Source organism: Stegastes partitus, unplaced genomic scaffold (genome assembly GCF_000690725.1).
Source record: "Stegastes partitus isolate 25-593 unplaced genomic scaffold, Stegastes_partitus-1.0.2 Scaffold9, whole genome shotgun sequence".
NCBI classification, from domain to species: domain Eukaryota; kingdom Metazoa; phylum Chordata; class Actinopteri; family Pomacentridae; genus Stegastes; species Stegastes partitus.
In genome coordinates, this window is record NW_007577740.1 from 330,120 (window position 1) to 349,390 (window position 19,271).

Consider the following 19,271-nt stretch of genomic DNA (forward strand, 5'->3'; position numbering starts at 1 on the left):
AGTTGGGATGGTCTTCTCAGGCTTGCAAGCTTCCCCCTTTTTCCTCCAAATGTAATGATGGTCATTACAGCCAAACACTTCAATTTAATTTCATCAGACCACAAGACGTCTCCAGAAATGAAGGTCTTTGTCCCTGTGTGCGTTTGCAAACTGTAGTCTGTCTTTTTTATCTTGCTTTTGGAGTAATGTCTGCTTCCTCTCTGAGTAGCCTTTCAGCCCATGTCGGTACAGGACTGGTTTCACTGTGGATAATGACTCTCTTACCAGCTTCAGCAGCATCTTCACAAGGGCTTTTGCTTTTGTTCTGGGGTTGATAGGCACATTTTGAACCAATTCATCTCTGCGACACAGAACCCGTCTCCTTCCTGAGCGGTATGATGGCTGGACATTCCCATGGTGTTTATACTTGTGTATAATTGTTTGAACAGATGAAGGTGGAACCTTCAGGCATCTGGAAATTGCACCCGAGGATGAACCAGACTTGTGGAGGTCCACAGTTCTCTTCCTGATATCTTGGCTGATTTCTTTAGATTATTCATGTTGTCACAAAAGGAAGCAGTGTGTTTGAGGTGTGCATTAAAATACATCTACAGGTATTCCTCCAATAAATTCAATTTAAAACTGGAAAAGTTTAGCCTGATTTAATGTCAGACAGACAGAACATATATATACAGCAGTTTTTGACATTTTATATGATATGATCAACTGAGAATTTTTTTGGCAGATTAATCAAGTGAAAATAAACCTCTATCTATGGCATTTGGCATATCATTCTCATTCTAGAAATCAAGAGCTGTGCACTGGAGAAAAATGTAATAAAAAGTACAGTCTAGTTAAATCCTATGTAATAACAAAATGTTTTTGCTCAAGATCAAGTGTTGTGATACAAGTGGCAGACAATACAGTTGTGTGTGCACAGTTCACAATATGCATGTGTACAGAGGTGGCTGAGGAAGGAAGTGGTAGTGCTGAAAAATGTCCTAAACATTTAGGTATGTGTGCAAAGAAGGGTGGGGTGTTCATTTCGAAACTACAATTTTGCAAGCTATTGTAAGCTTTGAATAATAGTAGTTTAATTTCTATGAATTCATAAACCATAATTCATTTGTTTCAACCTGGCGTTTAATCACCACAATGCACCCAAAGTTCTAAATGTTTATAGGTTTTCACTTTCCTAACTCTTAAAAATGGTAAACAGACAATTTGCTGGCTGCTAATTTTTACAGACTTAGCTACAGTTAACAAGATTAATGCTCTTAATTGTCGAACATGTGTTAACAATAACTACTATTCCTGTATGCATAAAAAAAAATAACTGCTGAGAAATTACTTTACATGCCGATTTTCTTCTTTTTTCTCCTTTGCACCTGCATTTTAATCAATGGTTTCCATATGACCTAACGCATGTTGTAGTTATTTAAATCAAAAAGACAACAATGAAATAGTAATTATATTTCATTTCTTCACATAAATAACAGTAACCGATTACTAATAAAATGTATATTTTGTGTAAAAGAGTGTAAAGGGTTTTGGTCTATGAAATAAACTTTAACTGCTGAGTTTTTATGTATATTTAACTTTTTAGCCTTTCTATTTAAAAGTTTTAGGTGAAACAGAAAGTTGGTTGTGGATTTGGGAGGGTTTGTTAGCAAACAAAACTAATTTAAAAAAGAACATTTTGGGGGTGTTCGGGAAATGTAGTATTCTCAATAATCAAACTAATCGACATAATTGTACATAAAAACTACAAGTACCACTACAACGTTCGTCTTGCGCATGCTCATTACTAGCCAAACAGAAGGGAATAAAGTGTATGCTAGTTTCAACCGTTCAGTGGTCAGGGTTTATGCGGTAAAATCTGCAATCATCTAGTTTTATACGACGGTTACGCTTAGTTATTTTGTCCACATTATTTCAAGATATATTCAGTAACGTAAAGTTTGTAAGATTAATCAGCAGCAGACAGCGAGTGACGAAAAACACCGTATTTATCTGTAACCCGGAATCGCTGGCTACTACCGTTCGATTTAGCTAACGCTACCTAGCATTAGCAGCACAGACCGGGGCCCAGGCCCGGACTCTCACAAATAACAAGAATTTCAGGTTTTCTGTTGTAATTTTTTGGCACGTTAAAACGAAATGGCTTGTGGGGCTACTCTGAAAAGAACTCTGGACTTTGACCCGTTAATGAGCCCAGCTTCCCCTAAAAGAAGGAGGTGCGCCCCGATCATGTCTCCAGTCTCCTCACCGCAGAAATATCTGCGTATGGAGCCCTCGCCTTTCGGGGAAGTGTCGTCCAAACTAACCACAGGTAGAGAATTGACTTTTACATTTCAGTGTATTTCAAATTCAGTTTGTTTATACCATCTTCACCTGTAAAATGCACTGCGTTAGCACTTCCCCTGTTAGCATGTCTCCAGTGTGGTGCTGTGTGCACTGGGCACAGTTTCAAACGCAGTTTGGAAATTTAAATATCTGTTTAGTGCTGCTTGACGAGAAACTCATTGCAGATCATGTCATGTGAAGCTCCGCTGTCCACTTCTAAATTCAGCTTACACTGTGAAACAGCTTTTATGATTAAAATGTTTATTTTGTGTGTATTCTGACTTGGGGCAGAGAACTGGTTTTAGTAGAGGGCTAACAGGAATTATTTCTTTAAGATTAATAGATTATTATTGTGCTGATTGTTTCAAATTATTAATGCTATACTTGTGATGTCTGAAGTCATGTGTAACACAATATGTCACTGATGTCAGGTAAAAGGATCAAACCTGTCAGTTCTGCAATGGTTTTGTCTCTATACAACAGATCTCCTTTAACACACAGTACAATGTCTTCATGTGTTTCAGAGCAAATTCTACACAATATTAAGCAGGAGTACAAACGGCTGCAGAAGCGTCGACACCTGGACACTGGTTTCCAGCAAACAGATGGCTGCTGTCCTCTGGACCTGCAGAACGTTCATGGTGGACCTGCCCTACCAGGTAGCTACAAGTGGCTAGTTTTAATCAGGATATGACTAGTTCTTCCATTAACACATTTACTTCCTGTTTTAGCTCATAATTTAAAGATTAATGTGAACGTCTGTCAGCTTTTTACAACAAGGGTCTGCAGCCTTGAGTCTCTACTGTAAACATGAGCTTGTTTTTGACTGACTGCCTCAGGTCGTAGTTTCAGAGAATCGCAAAAATCGGTGCAAACTTGATATTTCAGCTAAATAACCATTTTGATTGCACTTTGTTAGTATGAAACGTTCTTCTTACCCGCCATTTTTTAATTTGATTTGGTTAAAAAAAAAATTATTATTAGGAGCTGGAATGTGTTTCTTATACTTTTATTATGATGCTTCTTGTGCTGTCCACCCTGCTGACAAAGTGAATTGGACTGATGCTCTAAAGGGTAGCGTGTTTTTAGGTACTGTCTTCATACAGTTACATACAGGGCTAAACAGTTTTATTAGCATTGACTCAACGTCGCGCAGAGGAAAACATCAAACTCGGGTCAAATGAAACTAAATATTTGTTTCCAGTATACAACTTTAAAGTTAAGGATGCTGTAAAGTCTGTATAATGGGTGATGGTACACGATACTTACGATGTAGCTATAAACATTTTTTTCCATATTCAGTTGAGGGTAAAGTAGGAAGATATGAATGTGTACTTTGCATTTTACTGTGTGGAACTGACTCTTTTGCAGTGCTTTTCTTATCTTATTGTCATCTGTTAATTATACAGTATTGGCTGTCTTAACAGGTATGTCCACAGGTGCCTCATCTCCCACCCGGAAAGAACAGCCTTTATTTTCCCTTAGACAGGTTGGGATGATTTGCGAAAGACTACTGAAGGAGCGAGAGGACAAAATCCGTGAGGAGTATGACGAGATACTGACAACAAAGCTTGCAGGTATGATTTTTAGTTTTTTATTGGTATAGAAAAGAGCTTTTTTTTTTGTGCGTTATCCAAACTGACAAGTGTCAAAACATGCTGTTTCTTCTCACAGAGCAATATGATGCATTCGTCAAATTCACGCATGATCAACTGATGCGACGGTTTGGAGAGCAGCCTGCAAGCTGTAAGTGTGTTTATGACTGTCAGACACCTACAGGCCATTTATCCTCTTTACAAAAGGTGCCTCTTGTGGTTAGAGTCAATGACAAGTGGTGAACAATGACATGTAAAATTATAGGGAATGCCTGTTTCTCTAACTTCTTAGTTTTAATTACCAGTTATCAGCTGGACTCTGGAGTCAATTGAAAATGAAAAAAAAAAACCCTCAGCTTTTCTTTTTAGATATTTGTTAATAATAATGATAAGAATTGGATTTTTGGTAAGCAGATTTTAGCCTTGTCTACCTCACCAGGTACACATAAGTCAGTGCATATTTTCACATTTCGTACAACAAACTGTAGCTTGCTGACGACATAGACATCTGGCTAAGCTTCACAAACGACAGTTGTGGTACATGGAGACTTGACAGTGTGACATGACCAAGTATTTAATGCAGAATGCTGTAAGAATTAGTGTTTTCTCCAGTCACTGTCATAATACCCCTCAATCAGCTTATGCTAGCATGTCCAACTTAGACAAAAGCCGCTAAGTCAGGTCAACATTAATGAAAATGTTACTGCCAGCTTAGTATTTTCAAGGTTGGCAGTCAGTGGTAAAGCCAGTATTTGTCCCACTCCTCTGTGATGAAACCCGATAGTCCAGGTTTTAACCCATTTGTGTAAATGAGTCTTTTAGAGTTATAGACTGATACAGACTATTACAGTAGTTCACAATATCATTTGAACTGTGCTTATAAAACACAAGGACAAACATAAGCGGCTGTGTTTAGCAAGCAAGCAACTTCCTCAGCTTCTTCAGCTTGCTTGAAAAAAAAAAAAATTTGCTATTGTTGGGCCAAATCTCCAAGGGGAGCTGAACTGAACCAGCAGTAATAGTCTTTGTCAGTCACCACTGATTTCTCCACTCCACTAATTTACACAATTGGGTTAAAACATAATGACTAAACACCATTTCATCTTGTCTTGTGTGAACTCTGGGCGCCACTGACCAGTCCCGACATCTTAGAGACCTTCAGACTTGTACTCAGCAAACAATCTGATATAGTTTGGGCCCAGAGCATTTAGGGACTTGTTGACAACAAGGAGGGGTACAAATGTCTACAAGCAGAAGGATTTGTTTTTTTAAATCTTTCTTTATTGCAAAGTTTTACGGTTGGCTTTAGTAGAATTGTACTATTTGAAAAGCAGATATTACAGGCAAACACTAATGAAAATCGAGAAGCTTAGTGTTAAGAAGACCAGGCCTTAAAATTCATTAGCAGTGCTATATTGCACTGCAATTAGAGCAGTTCATTCATTCTTGATGTCTCCTGATAGTTTATCAAATGTGTTAATGTTGCTCTTACTCATTCCTTAATTCCCTCCACAGATGTTTCCTGAGTGTCAGCATCTGATTTCAGGGAAAACCATTTGCTGCAAGCTGCTCCAGGGACTCTGTGGGTCTAGTTGGACTTTTTTTTTCTAGCTGTGCCATATCGCCTCTATGTGGACTCACTGCCTCAGGCATCAGTTAGTGGCATCAACGTTTGCTGTTGCTCCCACAGTTAGGAGGGCTTCTTGCTGCCGACATATTCAAGGACTCTACCAGTGGCCTCTTAACTGCCGTGTCAATATTTATTTGGCTTCGTTCTAATGCCTTCGTACAAAGCTGACTGCCATCACACACTTGGCATTTTGATTTTACTTTATTTTTGTCATATTGAGTTATTTTACAGAGAGAATGTTAGCTGTGCAGCTTTTCTATATGTACTTTTTAAAAAAAGGGATTGGACAATGACAAGTGGACAAAGGCAGCTTTCAGACTGGACTTTAGGAACAGTTGTCTCGGCTTTTTTAAACAATGTTCAAACTGTACTGGTGATAACTATTACATTTGTATACACTGTAATTTTTTTTTCTTTTTTTTGCTTGACTTTTGTTCATTGTACCAAGATTTCATGATTTTATTCGCTGAAGGCATAAAGGGGCTTTAATTCAAGAAAAGCAAATGAATAAAGTCTTTACACAAATGTTTGTTTTGGGTTTGCACTGTTTTTTTTTTTCAATCCTGAGCCCTGTTTGAGCCATTACTGTAACCACCCATCACCCACATCTTTTGAGGGGATGACAGACATCACTGTCTGTCCGTAAGCATTGACCTCTCAGGACTATGAACAGGAAAACATAGCTGTCTTCTCACAAATATGGTCTTGCCTGTGGTCAACAATTTTTGAGACTGACTTGTTCCCCTCACCCCTCCAGTAACCCATCATGGGTCCAGGTCATTGATTTCCACAAGCTGTCTAACTTCACTAATGATGTAATATCCATAAGAGCCAAAATTTCAGTCAATATTGGGAAAAGTCTTTAAATATAGTTTCTAAAAATGCATGGCACAACATAAGGGCAATTGACCAGTGAATCCAAAACTCCACAAAAGCCCCCTAAAAGTTCATGAAGAGAATTTTTCAAGGAAGGCATTTGTGTTCCCTCAGTAAGTATTATGTACATTCCTTCTGATCACTGTGAACAGTTTGTACTTTTATCTAGTCCACGCAAAACATGCCGTCAGTTTAGGGAGACAGATTCTGCAGAAGGGAGAGATGATGGGGTCCGAGGAGCAGCTGCTCTGCCTCCTGTGGTAAAATTATAGAAGATATATGTTTTGTTTTTGTTTTTTTAAATCAAGGATGCTGTTACTATTTGAACCTGCCATGCTTCTATGACAAATGTGTTAATTCATCACTGCTACATGTAGTCAGTGTTACCCAACAACCATTATGCCACAATTACAATATGATTTTCATTCTGCATGTTACAAAAGGTGCAATAAATCCACACAACTGGAAAAAAAATGAACTAACAACAAATACAATGTAATATCACATTTCTATCCTGTAATTGAAAATGGTTGTTTGCATCCCCACCACCTGCTGTATATCTGAATTGTTTTCCTTTGAACACTGTTAGCCTTTCATGCTGGGATGGATGGTGTGCAGTGTTTATATCTAATCACGGGTATTTGCAGCCCTCAAGTGGCCATAGGAGGTAATTGCAACATAAGGTTTAACTTCAAGTGACAAATATTTGTTTGGGGTCCAAAATTCTGTAGTATGTAACATATTAGAAACAGGACAATGGCTGCAAAATCTGAACATGTATAAGCTTTGTAAATGCAACATTTAGAGCCACTTTATTAAAGTGCAGTAGATTGGCAATGCAACATTAGGTGTTATAGATCATTTTTATTCAATTTAGTTTCATTTTTATCGCACCAATTCACAACATATGTTATCCCAAGGCACTTCACTTAATAAGTTGAAGACCTTACATAATTTATACAGATAAAGCCAACAAAACTAAACTTTTCTATTGGAACCATTTTGAGCAAGCACTTAGGAGCAGTGGGAAAGGAAAAAAAACAAAACAACTGTCCTTTACCTTTATTTTTAAACTAAATTGTTATAGCATGACAATAATACAAACAGTAGGACTGATTACTTTTAATCATACTGTGTCTTTTTGATAAGAGCATGAAAAAAAAGTTTTATTCAAACACCACTACTGTTGATTTATTTATTTGAAATCCCAGCTACAAAACTTACTTACATACTTTCTGATTGCTGATGTTTAAAACCTGAACGCCTCATTTGGCATGTAAATCTATATCTTGTTCTTCACTAGAATTGTAGAATGTATTTTAACTCAACTTGGACTGCCCCTTAATAAAAGTCCATATCTTGTAATCATTTATAGACTGTGTGTGATAGTCATAAGCTGCATAATGGAATTTTCCCTCCCATAAAAAGTCTTTTGTACAGGTGATCTGTGTCTGTGCTGCATACATTTACATGCATAGTGGTCAGCGGTGGAAGAATGTGAATGTGTGAATAACACTTCATTACAATTAAATGTCTAGTGTGAAAAGTCCTATGAAGTAAAAGTACATATATATTAGCAGCAAAATGTAATTAAAGATCCATTTGACTGATGCATCATTAGAAATAATTATGAACATTTGTTGAAATGTAATCATGTGAGTACTTTAGAGGTTTAACCTCTAACAATGTGTTGTCCTTTAAAAGCTTGTTATATCAGCCATTGGGTCAAATTTTCTTAACTTCTCTTAAAAGTAACTAAAACTGTCTTGTGAGTGTAGTGGAGCAGAAGAAGTGATATATCCCTGTGAAATGTCATAAAGTGGAAGTACAAAATAGCACCAAACTGAAATAATTGAGTTATTCAGGTAAGTTACAAGTGCCTCAAAATTGTATTTAGTACAGTACTTGAGTAAATGTACTTAGTTACTTTCTACTGCTGTTGGTGGTTTGTGCCCAGTTATTAAGAACAAACAATCAAACACTGGTGAGTAATTTAATACTTACACCATGAAGCGTGTTCAATTTCTATAGAAATATTACATGTGCATTTTTATAGTAAGAAATACCGACAATAAAATTACAAAAATGTGTAGGAACCCAAAGACAGCACAATCCAGAGAATCCAAAGAAACACAGTTCAATAAGTTCGAGGCGGTATTACTGAATAGTTGAAATAGTTGAAACCTACGAAAAATAATAATCATTCACGTTTAAACTTGAACTTTGATTGGTGATTATTTGATTACTAAATTTAACATCATGGAAAAATATTTAAGAGGCCAGTGGCGATCAGGTGATGGAGCGAGCGGTGCCTTTCGGGAGCAGCCGAGAATGAAATCGAACAAACCTTTTTCATTGGTTGACGCTGTTCAGGGAGCGAAGCCTCTGATTGGACGAGCTGACCGGAAGCGATGTAGTTAAGGCGGAACGACAGAAGTCATGTCAGTGTGTACGGATCTTGGACAGATACACTTATTTTTTTAAAGTTTAACTCTATGTTTTGTTAGTGCAATTAGAAAACATGGCTTGTTTCTTTAGAAGAAGAATAGCGGCAAAGGTAATAAATCTGAAAGTCCTTAAAATGAAATGACACTGTGCTAATGCTAACACGTCCTGCCCTGCAGCCAGTGAGGACAGCAGAGAGGCAGGGCAGTCTGGGAACACATGAAATGTTCATCTTGTGTTGTTTTTAATGTTTAGCTGGGTAGCACGCTACAGCACCCTGAGGAGGCGTTTATACCAGCTGTGACAGCAGTTCCAGTGATGAAGAAGCAGTTAAGTGTGTTTGTGTTGGAATCCCATGTGTCACATCTGAGTCTGTCCTCTCTATAGTTTGTTAAAAATACTTGATCTTGTGCTCCTCAGGCAGACTGCTGACTTCAAAGTGTCAGTAAGCACGTTGCGAGTCAATGGGATTTTACCATCCAGAGGAGACATACAGCTGCAGACAGAAGACTTGGCCTGTAAGGTAGGGCTAGTCTTGCATCAAGTATGGACAGCCACCCCAACAACATTCTAATAAGCCTGACCAGCAGTTCTAAACACACTTTCTTTTGGCTGGAGGTAAAATCACATACGTCATCCAACAGCCTTCCTCGTTTTTACTTCCTTACTTTTTTGGTTTAGGTCCCTCGGGTCCAGTTTAGAAAGTTTTATATGCCTAACAAAATATATTTTTCTATTTTGTTAAGCATTTCAATTGCATGGAAATAGTCTGCTTTTCTGACAAGTTAAAATTCTTATTTCTATTTTTTCTGTCACAGAAGAGTTAAATTAACCAGTTGCCATCAAAAGATTTGCAAGAACAGGCTGTTGACATGTTGGATGCTGGCAGGTCAGTTAGGGCTGTAGCCAGGCACTGGACTGTCCATGGCGAGATGAACAATCTGCCACATGATGCTCTTAAAGTACATGACCAACAACATCATCCTGTCCCCCTAAATGTCTACCAACCTTGCCAAATCCTTGTGGTAGAATCAGGCAAAATTCCACAAGCCAGCAGCCTCATTAACTTTGTATGCTGTAGATGTGTGACTCATTTCCAATGTAGTGTGTACTTGGTTATTTCAAGACTTCCTTTCTGTTGTAGAAATGCCATGTGTTGTTAAAAAGACCGAATAGGATTTGATAAAATATTTTGTTCATATTGTAGTTCAGTATATATAAACCACACTGTGCTGCAGAGTAGGTTATTTCCTGGTGTGCAAAAAGTTGACTGTTTCGCTCAGAGGTCTGATCTCTATCATATCCAACATCTCTAAGGTTAATTGTGCTACTGACTGTGAGCCAGGCCCAACTGTCTGCGTTAAAGGCCATTACAGAGCAATGTTAATATGTTTTGTTTGTTTGTTTGTTTGTTTTTAGATTTTCAGAACTCAAAGTGGAATTAAATCTCTAAAATGTTTATTTTACAGAAGAATATATCGTGACTATAAGACAGAATACACACAAAAAAGCTGAAAACTGCATATTCACTATGTAACTGTTCACATGTTTTGGCTGTGTAGTAAATACTCTCTCTTTTGCCTCATAAATACTGCTTTTCATAAATAGTAACCTCTATATTCTCCAGCTGAAGCAGGACAGTGTGGTGGAGGAGATCTCTGCTGGACGAGGAGTCATCAACTTTAAAGTTAATCGCAAATTTCTTGCCCAGGTTTGTGACTGTATTCTTCCACAGTGACAAAGACAAGTCTTAGCTGCTTCTACTGTGAGCATTCATCTCTCTGCCTTATCTGTTCTAGAAATTGCTGGAGCCATTTGGAAAGGGGGACGATGACAAATTTGGGTTAAACAGTGAACTTTTAGTTTCTCTCAAGAGAGGAACAACATTGGTGGAGTACAGGTGATTAGTTTGTGTCTTCTTTAACACTACATACATTTCCCCCTGACATATATGTGAACAGACTTATTGTGTCTGTGTATGTTGCAGCTCTCCAAATATTGCCAAAAAGTTTCATGCTGGACACTTGCGATCTACAATTATTGGTGAGTTTGGGCTGAAGTTTGTTTACTCCCTAACTAATGCCATAATACTTGTTTTGATTATTATGCTAGTAAGGTTAATTGTGAACTTAAGCCTGGTTTGTAGATCAGTGCTGGATGCAGAATTTCCAAAGATGTGTTTTGGAAAACCTGTCTATAGAATAGAAAGCTGTTAAAGTGTCTAATGGTGGCAATTAAAAGCAAAAAAAAACAAGCTTAAGAAAACTTTATCAAACATGTCTTTCTGTTATGTCTTCAGTGAAGGAAATGAACACTGGATATATGATTTCTGGATTTGTTAAACATCAATGAATATCTGTATCGTAACCTGACATTTTGTCTTAACAAATAATAACACCATCTCCAGGTAACTTCATTGCTAACCTAAAGCAATCCCTCGGAAACAATGTTATTCGAATGAACTATCTTGGAGACTGGGGCATGCAGTTTGGTGAGTATGTTCTGGGAAATATTTAATAGGTGAGTGAGTTTTACTGACAAACCCAATAACCTAGCTTGGATTTCAGGTTTGCTGGGAGCAGGGTTTGACCAGTTTGGATGTCTGGAAAAACTGAAACAGAATCCTTTACAGCATTTGTTTGAGGTGAGTTTGCATGTCTGAAGAAAGTAAGCCAGCCTCTCAGTGGCTCTTTATTCACCGTGGGGTCCGTCAGTGAATTAGCTGAATGAGAATGGAAATGAATGATGTGTTAATTGTTTACTCAAACATTTGGCCACTGATTTTTTTTTTTGAGTAGTTATGTTACATAGTCTAAATGCTACTATGAGGTCTGACAGTTTTTGGTGTTTTTGTCTTGCAGGTTTACGTTCAAGTGAACAAGGAAGCAGAGCACAATGAGGATATAAAGCAGGCTGCTAGAGACTTCTTTAGACAGCTGGAGCAGCACGAGAGCCAGGCTGTGTCGTTATGGAAACAGTTCCGAGAGATCACAGTGACCGAGTATCAGCGTGTTTATAAGGTACAACCTGTCAGACGGCTTGGTCAAAACTTATCTTAATTGCAAATTTGATGGGAAACATGAAAACATCAGTAGAATAGCAACTCACTGTCTTAAGCTTGACTGACATTCATTTACATCTTTCCAGAGGTTAGGGGTTCACTTTGATGTTTACTGCGGGGAGTCCTTCCATCAAGATCAAGCCCAGGAGGTGGTGCAGCAGCTGCAGAGCCGAGGCCTGTTGAAAACCTCTGAGTATGTGACAGTCACGGATCAGTGACTGGCTCCACAGACACCCAGTTAATGTGTGTGAAGCTGATAGATGAGTCAGTTTAGTTTTCCTACCAAGGCTTAAAGCAAATTTAGACATATTTTCACAGACTGGGAATTTTATTTGAATTTGTAAAAGTAAAAGTTGACCACTCAGTACAGTACAGGGTTTTGGAAAATCGTCTGAAGCTGTGGATTCACTCATCAGTTCATTTAACCTTTATTTAAACTCGAAATACATTAAGATATGGAGGCCTCAATAAAACAACACAACACAAACAATAAACTTCGATGTCAATGACAATAAAAAAAATAATTAAAAGGCAAAGTAATTAAAAAATAAAAACAAAGAAATCAACTAAGACAATAACAGTTGGAAGTTAAATAGGATTGAATTGAAAACCTTAATTACGTTCGCTAAAGATATAATGAGCTAAGGGCAGCACGGTGGGAAAGTTAGCAATGTCTCCTCACAGCTAGAAGGTCCTGGGGTTGAATCTCTTCCTGGGATCTTCTGTGTGGAGTTTGCATGTTCTCCCCGTGCGGCGTGGGTTCTCTCTGGGTTCTCCGGCTTCCTCCCACACAGTCCAATAACATGTTGAGGTTAATTGGTGATTCTAAATTGTCCGTAGGTGTGAATGTGAGTGTGCTTGGTTGTCTGTCTCTCAGTGTTGCCCTGTGATAGACTGGTGACCTGTCCAGGGTGTCACTTGCCTTCACCCTGAGTCAGCTGGGATAGGCTCCAGCCCCTCTACAGAGGATAAAGAGGTGTATAGATAATGATGGATAGATAGAATGAGTCAAACTTATTTTGCATGTTATTCCCGGTTCCAGCTACTGTAAGAATTTATATGTTTTTCTATAAGCAGTAAGTGCATATTAAAAAGACTAAAACGGTAACCACGTTAGTTAGTGGTTGAACATACTGCAAATGTTATTGTATTGATATATTCTAGAATTACTTTTCTTAGTCTGCTGACTCACATTTTTTTTGTTTTACATAAAAATATTCATGCCATAGTTGACAGAAAGAAACAAACTAGTTTTTTGTCTTTGCAGTTAAAATTGATGTTTAAGAGATTCAAAATAAATGCACCAACAGGAAAGCGTGACATGGACAGGACTTCATGAGAACTTTTGTATTGACAGGAAGGGAACTGGTGTAGTGGATCTTTCCCCACAAGGAGACATGAGCAGCGTCTGTACACTACTCCGAAGTGATGGCACTACTCTCTACATCACCAGGTCAGTACTGGTGGGAATTAAAACCTTATTTACGCACTGAAAATATTCACTTCTGGTTGTCAGTGTGTAGCATGGGTAATAACAGCTTGTTGTCTGTTTCAGAGATATCGCTGCAGCTATTAACCGAAAGGAAAAGTACCAGTTTGATGAAATGATTTATGTGGTAAGGTGCACACAAGTGGTCTTTGTTTACCTTGTTACTCTGCTGTAATTAATGTTATTTCTGTCACAGGTAAGAAGTAGGTACTGAAATTTCAGGGGAGAGAAACAAATTTGTCAAACAATGTGATTAACATCTTGATGGTCAAATAGAAATGTAAATCATTCGCTATTTTCCTGTGAGCCTGGTTCCGTCCTGCAGGCTCTGCTGTTATGTGGCAGTAGAGCCACTTATCAATGTTTTACAAAAAACTTCCATTTGAGTAAAGTGTTAAACTGTTGATTCAGATTTTCCTTTTGCACCACTGCTACGCTTAAAATAGTTCAAAGATTCAAGATTCAAGGCCTTTATTGGTCACAAACACAGTTATACATGGTATAACGTGCAGTGAAATGCTTTGCATAGCTGTTCCTTTTACAATTGATCCATGCCTGTTTGTTGAATCGTTAATTAGTTTTTCTTTTTTCAGACTGATAAAAGTCAGGAGAATCATTTCTCGCAGTTATTCCAGATCCTGCTTTCTATGGGACATTCCTGGGCTGACAGGTAACAGACAAAATTCATGTACAACCCAACATCCTACACAAAGCACAAACAAGTTAACAGGAAATTCTTCTAGAGAAATATCTTTAATAAGATGGATTATTATTTTCCATCGTCAACATCTCACCCAACACCAGATGACTGTTTCAATAGCAACACTTCATTGAGCTCATAAAGTTTACTTCTGTCTCATGGTATGTGTTGGTGATGTTGAAGGCAGCATTAAAATGGAACGGTGAGATACTTTGTGTCAGTATCAACATTTTAGACAATACTGGACTTCTATTTCACATGTTTGAGAGAAATGTTGTACTTTTGTAGTCCACAAAAAAATATTTAGCATCTGTAGTTACATTGCAGATTGAAAGGTTTATTTTAAAAGAAGTGATAATATGATGAGATTCAATACATTTGTATATATAAAACACTGTAATACTACTACTACTACTACTACTACTAATAATAATAATAATAATAATAACTAAAATGTTTAGCTACTTCCACCAGAGTAAGCATCCTACTTACTGGTTGCAGGTGTCGGCATGTGTCCTTTGGTCTGGTGCAGGGCATGAAGACCAGGACTGGAGAAGTGGTGTTTCTGGAGGATGTGCTGGATGAGGCTCGGGCTAGGATGCTCCACAACATGAGCCAGTCAAGCAGTAAAGCATGGCACACATTAGGCAGTTATTTAGCAACAGAGAGCACATAGTACTCATGTGTAATTAAATCTGTAATTGGTGCCTTAGTGGGCACAGCCTTGCTGTGACACATTAAGGTTGTTACACTTTAACATACAATAAATCATTACAGTTGTTTCCCAGTCAAAGTTGCTGTGAATTCTGCTGCTGTACAGCTGACAGTTGGATTGTGATTGCACTCACAGCAGGAAGATGGCGCTGCTCCTCCAGAGTAGCTTCTTTTATAGTAGTGAGCGATGAGAGGAGACATTTCTTCATGAAATTGCGGTGGTTACTGTGGCAACAGGAACAAATGTGGGAACACAAAAGCTGATGTGTTGCCAACGTTACCCATCTCATTTCCCTAAAATGGAAAGTAGGCCTGATGAGACTAGGAAAAGCGACTGTTATAGGAAAAATGAAGCTGTATTCGGGGACACGACACAAGTATGCACTCTTTCCACAGCAACAAAAGATATGGACAATCCAGAGGACACAGCAGAGAAAGTAGGAATCAGCGCACTAAATATCCAGGTGAGTTATTACTACTAAATAACAGTTTTCAACTAAACACTAGTCAAATAGCAGCTGTTGCATTTCCTGGTCTGTCTTCACGGTGTGGGGATTAGTACCGACTGCTTTTCTAATGACTGTGTTTCAGGACTTCAAAGGTCCCCTGCAGTCAGACTATAAGTTCGACTGGGACCGGATGCTGCAGGCTCAGGGCGACACCGGCGTCTTTCTGCAGTACACACATGCTCGACTCTGCAGGTCTGCTTCTATCAGTTGCTGGAAAAAAATGAAACCATCTCACATATTCTAGTCGTGCTATGGTCACTTTGATGTGATTGTGAAAATCTTTGTAGTGCAATTCTGTTTCAGTAGAGCTGTGACAAACATGTTTTTCTGAACTTTCTAAACAAAAATCATTGACAAAATGACTGAAGATTCAATGTGCTTAGATGCCTTGTTCTCTCTGAGTTCCAAAACCAAAGATTTGCAGCCCATTTTGCAAGGATGTCAGCACTGAAAAAGTGATTATGCTTTAAATAATGTATTGTTGTGCTCTCCTTAAACAAGGAAAAGAAAAGCCAACACTACTTATGAGTCAGTTATTTCACATGTTAATTATAATGCTGTTACTGTAGTTTAATGCAGAGGAATGAAGGTGTACAGGCAGCTACATTCGACCCATCACTTCTACGTGAGCACACGAGTGTCACCATTCTGCAGCACCTCCTTCGGTAAGCAAGCACTTTCTAAAACCCATAAACCTTTCATTTCTCTACATGTTAGCAAGTATGAGACCAGCTGTCACAGTCTGCCGCTGTCAATATTTGCTCCACTTTGACCAAATCTTCCCTGTGTGTTTGTAGATATGACGAGGTGTTGTATCAGTCAGCCCAGGATCTGCAACCCAAACACCTCGTCACCTTTCTACTGAAACTGTGGTAAGGAACACAATGTTAGTTTGAAGGGCCTGGTTTTTTGCCGCTCAATATTTACTTTGTTTTTACAGCCCAGTAAGCATAAAGTTACTGTTTATAGATGTATTTAATGATCTGTGTACCTGGCTGTATTTCTGTTGTTTCCAACGCTTTGCAGCCACCTGATAGCTGCAGCACACAGAGAGCTACCAGTTAAAGGAAGTCCACAGGATGTTGCACAGGTAGAAGGAAAAACACATGCAAACATCTACAGTTTTATTTTTAAATGTGCCTACATGTCACATTAGGTAGTCAGTGAATTTACAAATACAATATAAATAGGATTTTCTTTTTAAAATATGTTTGTGCTCACAGTCAGACTCTGCAATCACCTTAAAATGTTTGCGTCATGACATACATGCAGATGATTTAGCGGCACGTATACTCTGAGTTATTTCTCATTCACAATGTCAGAAGCTTCAAGAGTCATTGTCTATGTCTTCTTCAGACTCAACAACTCACTGCAGTTTCTACAGATTCCACAGGCCGAGATGCACATAACCCCATTCTTCTTGCAGCTGCACCGCCGGTTGCTGCAATCTCTATGACAATTACAGCTCGTCAACTTCAGCAGCTCCTCAGGAGCCATGGGGTCTAGTGTTGGAACTGGCTCATACCCATGCACACCTAATGTCCATCCATAGTCACTGGGGTTCAGAGACATGCTCTGTAGAAGATCCAGTCCTGGTCTGCAGGTAGGCACAGAGTGAATGCTGTGCAGCTGCACCCTCTGATAGAGGTAGAGTCTCTGGTTTGATCACTCCTGCCGTCGCCTTCCTTGAGAACATGTTGCACCAAATTTGAAACAGAAATACAATTATTGTTATTATTATTATTTAAAATATTTTTACTATGATGACAATAATGATGATGGTGATGATGATGATGATGACTATTATTATTTGTCAAAGTAATAGCAGTATTATCATTATTACCTGTCAAGCAGAGTTGTTTTCTCATGGCCAGCAATTGCAGAAACCGTGAGAGATTCTTCTTAACCACATCAAACGGCTCTTATGACATCTGAAAGATCCAAGAATCTCTCTCTGAAAGACAGAAGGGCTACCTGCTCTTCTGTCACGCCTTCACAGGGTGTGATACGGTTTCTGCAATTGCTGGCCATGGGAACACAACTCTATTTGACAGGTAATAATTATAACACTGCAATTACTTCCACTAATTCTAATTATAATTATAATTATAATAATAGTAATAATAATAATGATATAATCATCATCATCATTGTCGTCATAGTAAAAAATATTTAAAACAATGAATGTATTTCTGTTTCACATTATACTTGACACAAACCGAGCGCATTTTTTTAGGTTTTGTCCAGGGGACGTGGATGAGTGCATGGACATCTTCCTTGACACAGAAGCTACCAAGGAGGCAGTGATTCAGGCTGGTACTGGGATTTTCCAGTACATTTACCATGGATCAGATACTCTACCTCTATCAGAGGGTGCAGCTGCACAGCATTCACTCTGTGCCTACCTGTAGACCAGGACTGGATCCTTCTACAGAGCATGTCTCTGAACCCCAGTGACTATGGATGGACATTAGGTGTGCATGGGTATGAGCCAGTTCCAACACTAGACCCCATGGCTCCTGAGGAGCTACTGAAGTTGACGAGCTGTAATTGTCACAGAGATTGCAGCAACCGGCGGTGCAGCAGCAACAAGAATGGGGTCATGTGCATCTCCACCTGTGGAGTCTGTAAAGGCATTACATGTAGAAACTGCAGTCATGATGTTGTTGAGTCTGAAGAAGACATAGACGATGACTCTTGAAGCTTCCGAGAAATAATGAGAAATAACTCTGAGTGTTATATAAGTATGTGAAATAAAAGCTACTGTGAATGTAAATGTAAAAGTGAGTGTGGCCTTTTTCAACAATGGAGCGTCTATAGTGAAATATAAATGCTAACAATCAACTCAGAATCAAAAATTTTTTTTGATTTGACCCGTCATAAGTTACTGAAGGCCCGATTTAAAAAAAAAAAAAAAATAATGCACAACAATGAATGCTGTGATGCTGAAGAGCTGAGCTCCAATAGGGGGCTGAACTCCTGAATGTGGTATACACTAAAAAATTTTTGTTGAAATGTAGCTCAAATGTGTTTATTGCTGACCCTGTCCACAGCAGTTCCCTTAGCTTCCATGCAGGTTCCTGGACCACAATACACTATCTATAAAGTACCTGGTAAAACCCTACTTCAAAGTAACTGAACTATCCCTTTTTACAGTGATAACCAGCAGCTTTAAAGCAAGAAAACGATCACATTTAATGATGCAGCGGTTCTTGTAATTGTGTTCAAACCAGCAAGTTGGAACAAAGTCAACTAACAAGTTGCATCAAATAGATTCAGAATGGTGCTTTTTTTACCGACTTTCAGCCAAGCGCACATAGCACATCTTCACCTTGACAACAGCCAATATTTTCATTTTGCAGTTCCATTAAGTTATGGCTAGGTTTGTGCTACATTACTAATGTATCTAACAATGCTATTTAAAGTTTTGAAAATTTGAATATGGTACTTTTTCAGAATTTGACTTAAGCAAAGGATAGTGATGTGACCTTTAATTGATTACTGCTGACCACTAAGAAGAAAATGTCAGCACAAATACAAACCTCTACACTTCAAAATGACATAAAACTACTGATTTTATGTATTCACAAACTTTTTTTTTTTGCAATAAAACCAACTGTAAAGTGTTCTCATTTACTAAATGTCAACAGGCAAGGCTACGACTATTCAGCGGAGCGTGCTCAGTCCTAGCCAATGGGATGAGGATCCTGGGCATCACACCAGTTGATAAAATGTGAAACTTCAACTGTGTTAATGTGTCATCAGTGTTATTTCACTACTGTAGGCACCCTACTGTAGTTCATTTGTACTGTCAGCCATACATTTTCAAAATAAAATCATCTTCTTTAATATAATTCTGTTGATATCAGTCTAAAGTTCATTGGTAGGATTGGGTATGTTTTGAAATACAACTCAGAAATACAAACA

General features: G+C 38.4%; 2 protein-coding genes across 2 annotated transcripts; both read left to right on the top strand.

Annotated features, from left to right (window-relative positions):
- The first annotated feature begins 1,797 nt into the window (after window positions 1-1,797).
- Window positions 1,798-6,079, top strand: akirin2 (akirin 2). Its single transcript, XM_008284385.1, has 5 exons — window positions 1,798-2,311; window positions 2,850-2,984; window positions 3,753-3,902; window positions 4,000-4,071; window positions 5,436-6,079. Exons 1-5 carry the CDS (start codon window positions 2,140-2,142, stop codon window positions 5,444-5,446), a joined length of 540 nt encoding a protein of 179 aa, XP_008282607.1. The 5' UTR covers window positions 1,798-2,139; the 3' UTR covers window positions 5,447-6,079.
- Window positions 6,080-8,844: 2,765 nt separating this feature from the next.
- rars2 (arginyl-tRNA synthetase 2, mitochondrial) lies at window positions 8,845-19,198 on the top strand. Its single transcript, XM_008284414.1, has 20 exons — window positions 8,845-8,983; window positions 9,127-9,200; window positions 9,292-9,394; window positions 10,499-10,582; window positions 10,671-10,771; window positions 10,859-10,914; window positions 11,279-11,362; window positions 11,439-11,515; window positions 11,733-11,891; window positions 12,019-12,125; window positions 13,290-13,385; window positions 13,488-13,548; window positions 14,015-14,091; window positions 14,623-14,747; window positions 15,232-15,299; window positions 15,427-15,536; window positions 15,914-16,009; window positions 16,142-16,216; window positions 16,371-16,434; window positions 18,995-19,198. The coding sequence occupies exons 1-20, from the start codon at window positions 8,948-8,950 to the stop codon at window positions 19,079-19,081; spliced, it is 1,740 nt and encodes a 579-aa protein (XP_008282636.1). The 5' UTR covers window positions 8,845-8,947; the 3' UTR covers window positions 19,082-19,198.
- The last annotated feature ends 73 nt before the right edge of the window (window positions 19,199-19,271 follow it).

What these genes read in the sequence shown, in the direction of transcription:
- rars2 (XM_008284414.1), top strand. Translation starts at nt 8,948, where the DNA reads ATGGCTTGTTTCTTTAGAAGAAGAATAGCGGCAAAG. An exon ending in ACAACATTGGTGGAGTACAG is followed by an intron (nt 10,772 to 10,858) that starts GTGATTAGTTTG and finishes TGTATGTTGCAG; the next exon opens with CTCTCCAAATATTGCCAAAA. An exon ending in ACTACTCTCTACATCACCAG is followed by an intron (nt 13,386 to 13,487) that starts GTCAGTACTGGT and finishes TGTCTGTTTCAG; the next exon opens with AGATATCGCTGCAGCTATTA.
- akirin2 (XM_008284385.1), top strand. Translation starts at nt 2,140, where the DNA reads ATGGCTTGTGGGGCTACTCTGAAAAGAACTCTGGACTTTGACCCGTTA. An exon ending in GTCGTCCAAACTAACCACAG is followed by an intron (nt 2,312 to 2,849) that starts GTAGAGAATTGA and finishes CATGTGTTTCAG; the next exon opens with AGCAAATTCTACACAATATT. An exon ending in ACTGACAACAAAGCTTGCAG is followed by an intron (nt 3,903 to 3,999) that starts GTATGATTTTTA and finishes TTCTTCTCACAG; the next exon opens with AGCAATATGATGCATTCGTC.